Source organism: Gossypium arboreum, chromosome 13 (assembly GCF_025698485.1).
Source record: "Gossypium arboreum isolate Shixiya-1 chromosome 13, ASM2569848v2, whole genome shotgun sequence".
NCBI classification, from domain to species: Eukaryota; Viridiplantae; Streptophyta; class Magnoliopsida; order Malvales; family Malvaceae; genus Gossypium; species Gossypium arboreum.
This window is the reverse complement of record NC_069082.1, coordinates 121,808,565-121,812,226: the sequence shown is the minus strand read 5'-3', so window position 1 is coordinate 121,812,226 and position 3,662 is coordinate 121,808,565. Positions and strand designations below refer to the sequence as shown.

The following is a 3,662-nucleotide window of genomic DNA, read 5'->3' as shown; positions in this document are numbered from 1 at the left end:
TTACAACATTTTTCTTTAAATGTCCTTAAAACCTTATTAGAAGAAATTCTGAGGGATAAAAACTTAATGCAGAAAAAAGAATGCACAATTTTCTTTTACAAGTTATCTCATTAAAAACCTTTATCAGGAAAAGAGTACACATGTTTTAGACTCCCGGCCCCTAATGTCAACATCACATTACATATTTGAGTCGATGCATTCAAATCTTGTATACTAGACTACCAATCTTTCAAATGTTTTGTTTGGCAATGCCTTAATAAAAAAATCTACCAAATTATCACTAAAACGAATTTGTTGATACAGTGATATAACAAGGAGAAGATATGGAGAAGAGAGTTGTGGTTGTTGCAGAGGCTGGTTCACTCAGTCAAGGCGGAGAGATGGAAGTTAGAAAGAATGAAGGTAAGGAGAGTGTTAAGGTTAAAAGCTGAAGATGAGTTAACAGAGTATAAGCTTGGTATTCTTGGATAGTCAATCATCTCTTCCTCGTTCTCGGAGGTATTTATAATCGAGAGTCTAGTGTAAGATGATGTTAATGTGTTGGATTTGCCATTTAATTATCATTACGGAACTCATGGGTAGACTTTGTTGATAACATGATTTCTATCTTTTATATATTCAATCTACAGGTTAATAACGTATTACAAAATTTTTAAAAAATGAAAGGATTCAACTTTTTATTAAAACTATAATAAATTTATACATACTCTCTATTTATACTATCTTTATTACCATAAGTTACAAAATATAAGTAAAAAAATTAAAACATCTTATAATTTTTTAGAGTTAATATAAATAAAATCTTAGGAGCTACACAATTTTAGCTATTGCAATAGTTTTTAATCTTTTAAAGAGTGCTTTTATCATCCCTTTATTTATTTTTATTTATTTTTGGAAAAGACAAAACCAATACACAAAATAGCTCTAATGCAAAACATGGAACATTGTAACATGGTTTTCACATTACCTTGTTCAATGTCCTGTAATTAATCTTGAGGGACAAAGTCCTCATTCCAAAGCGATAAATCAACCCTCTTCTTGCACCCTCATCAATCCATTCTCTCAAACTTTATCCAATCTCCCACCCTGCAATAACAATTTATTTGGTCCCATTTTTACTTTAAATATCGATTCTAGATTTAATTGGTTCATATTGATTCTCGATTTAATTAGTCATTTTAGTTCGATTTAAATAATATTGTTAAAAAGTAAATTAAAAATTTTATCCATTTTACTATAAAAATTAGTATAATTAATAAAAAAATTTAACCATAAAAATAGATTAAATATTTAACAGAAAAATTATCCGGGATAAAATATAATCTCTCTTAATATTAAAATTATGATACTTTTACATTTATATTATATGATAATTTTTTATATTATATTCATATGTTATAATGGTAATTTGTTGGATATTAGTCGCTGAACTTAAGGAGGAGTTGTTGAGACAATAAACAATTGAAGGAACTACTGGTATAAAGATAAAGAAAGAAAGAAACGGCAATAATTGATCAAAGGGAGAAAAAGAAGTTGGGAAGGTGAATGGTAAATGGCATCAAGTTTTGTATCTTTTGATACTTTAAATATTCATACATACAGATGTATATCATATACATGTTTATATATAAATTCAGTTTTCAACATGGTCATCATTAATTGTGAGATTTTCCCAGAGGGGACTGGAGAGAGTGAAGCAAAAATAATAAGAGAGAGAGAGAGAGAAACAGGAAAAGTGTGACTTTACATAGTCCACTTCCAAGGGGCAAAGATTCTTTGCCTCCTAACACTATAATATCCAGTTTTCCACTCATTTTAATCCAATGACATGATATATATTTTATACATATAGCTCTCTAAGATCTGCAAAACATATAATTCTTAAAAAGAAAAGCTGCAATGGATTTGATTCAGTTGCAAAGGCAACTAGTTGACTACAGAACCTCACTCTACCATGAGGTTAGTTCTGTTTGTTGGTAGTCTTAGCAGACTGTTTGGCATTCAAGAAAATCTGGGTTTAATGTTCCTCCCCCCCCCCCCCCCAAAAAAAATCATTTTATGTTTTCTCTAACCCCCATTTCTTGTTTTATTATTAGGGTTTTCTGGATGAACAATTCACCCAACTTCAGTCACTCCAAGATGAAAATAACCCAGATTTTGTTGTGGAAGTAGTGTCTCTTTTCTTTGAAGTTTCTGAAAGACTTCTTAATGAACTGAGTAAAGCACTGTGAGTGAGGATCAAGACCCTATTTTCTACCATGCTTTTAATCTTTAATGTAATTTGATTATGATTACTCCTGATGTTTAAATTTAGAGAGCAGCAGATCATAGATTTCAAAAGGATGGATGCTCAGGTTCACCAGTTGAAAGGTAGCAGCTCCAGGTAATACTATTTACCTCACATAAGCTTTTTCTTTCTATTTTGGGTTAATCTCATTTGCCACCACTTGACCATGAATTTATTAACATTCTTAAGTGTCTAGCAAGCTGTGAATCCCATTCATATTGATTCATTTCCATGGCTAAAATGTTGTGAAATGAACAGCATTGGTGCTCACAGAGTTCAGAAACTCTGCATCGTCTTCCGGAACTATTGCGAAGCTCACAACGTGGAAGGGTGAGTGGAATTTATGCCTTGGATCATTACATTTGATTATATATCCAGTGAAATCTTGATGTCTTACATTAATATATAGATGTCTTAAATGTCTGCAACAAGTGAAGCATGAGTATGGCATTATTAAAACCAAGCTTGAATCTATGTTCCAGGTAAAATTAGGACCAATCTTGTATCAATGTTCCAACTTAGTCTTGAGAATTGACTCTCCCTTTTGTTTTTTTGAATGCCAGCTTGAACAACAAATCTTGAATGCTGGTGGCTCAATCCCTGTGTAATTCTAAAAGGACCTATGTGCAGAGAATGGGGATTTTGGGTATGGTATCTACTTTTGAGCTTAAAAGCTTGTATCATAACGAATCTTGTGAATTCCAATAATTATCAATCTATTTAGGAATAACAAGCTCTTCTTCTCTTTTCAACTCTGTACTAAACCAGACATTGTTCAGACATGTCTGGTATTATCACTGCTGCGTTTTAATCAAGGCCAACATAGCTCCTAATGATGCAAGTGCCAATTTTCATATTAAACCCTAAATATGGATATACATGCAACAAATTCGATCAACTAGCTTAACCACCACCATGTATGAAGATGGGGAGATCTTCCAACCACATATTGATCACCGACTGTGTCTCATTGACGTACTTTATTGATTAATTGACGTTTATAGCTTAAATTATTTTTGTTCTTAAGTTAGTAGGTTAGTAGGTTAGTTAAACCATTAAGTCTATTTTTTTAAAGTTTAATTCTTAAATTGATACCTAATTTTTTTAAGTCACAAGTAATACCTAAACTAATAATTTTATCCATTTTACGTCAAAATTTTATATTAAAAACTCCAATCAATAATAGACTACTACGTCATATCAATTTTTAAAAATAATTTCTTACTTTTTTTCTTTTATATAATTTTTCTATTTATTTTCTTTTTTTATAATATCTGGAAAGTTAGCAATACTCGAAATTTATCCTCTCAAGGTTGAGAAGACAACGAATAATTTTTGTTTTCAAACTTGACTGCCTATTATTCGACTTGATGAG

The 3,662-nt window shown here is 31.0% G+C and overlaps 1 protein-coding gene across 2 annotated transcripts; it reads left to right on the top strand.

Moving 5' to 3' along the window:
- The first annotated feature begins 1,419 nt into the window (after nt 1-1,419).
- LOC108463345 (histidine-containing phosphotransfer protein 1-like) lies at nt 1,420-3,020 on the top strand. 2 transcript variants are annotated; one of them, XM_053024288.1, is made up of 6 exons: nt 1,420-1,548; nt 2,097-2,227; nt 2,315-2,383; nt 2,546-2,617; nt 2,697-2,769; nt 2,851-3,020. In XM_053024288.1, exons 1-6 carry the CDS (start codon nt 1,546-1,548, stop codon nt 2,893-2,895), a joined length of 393 nt encoding a protein of 130 aa, XP_052880248.1. In that variant the 5' UTR covers nt 1,420-1,545; the 3' UTR covers nt 2,896-3,020. The 2 variants fall into 2 exon arrangements, with proteins under 2 accessions (XP_052880248.1, XP_052880247.1); XM_053024287.1 differs by lacking the exon at nt 1,420-1,548 and adding an exon at nt 1,568-1,959.
- The last annotated feature ends 642 nt before the right edge of the window (nt 3,021-3,662 follow it).

What these genes read in the sequence shown, in the direction of transcription:
- LOC108463345 (XM_053024287.1), top strand. Translation starts at nt 1,900, where the DNA reads ATGGATTTGATTCAGTTGCAAAGGCAACTAGTTGACTACAGAACCTCA. An exon ending in TTGAAAGGTAGCAGCTCCAG is followed by an intron (nt 2,384 to 2,545) that starts GTAATACTATTT and finishes TGAAATGAACAG; the next exon opens with CATTGGTGCTCACAGAGTTC. An exon ending in AGCTTGAATCTATGTTCCAG is followed by an intron (nt 2,770 to 2,850) that starts GTAAAATTAGGA and finishes TTTGAATGCCAG; the next exon opens with CTTGAACAACAAATCTTGAA.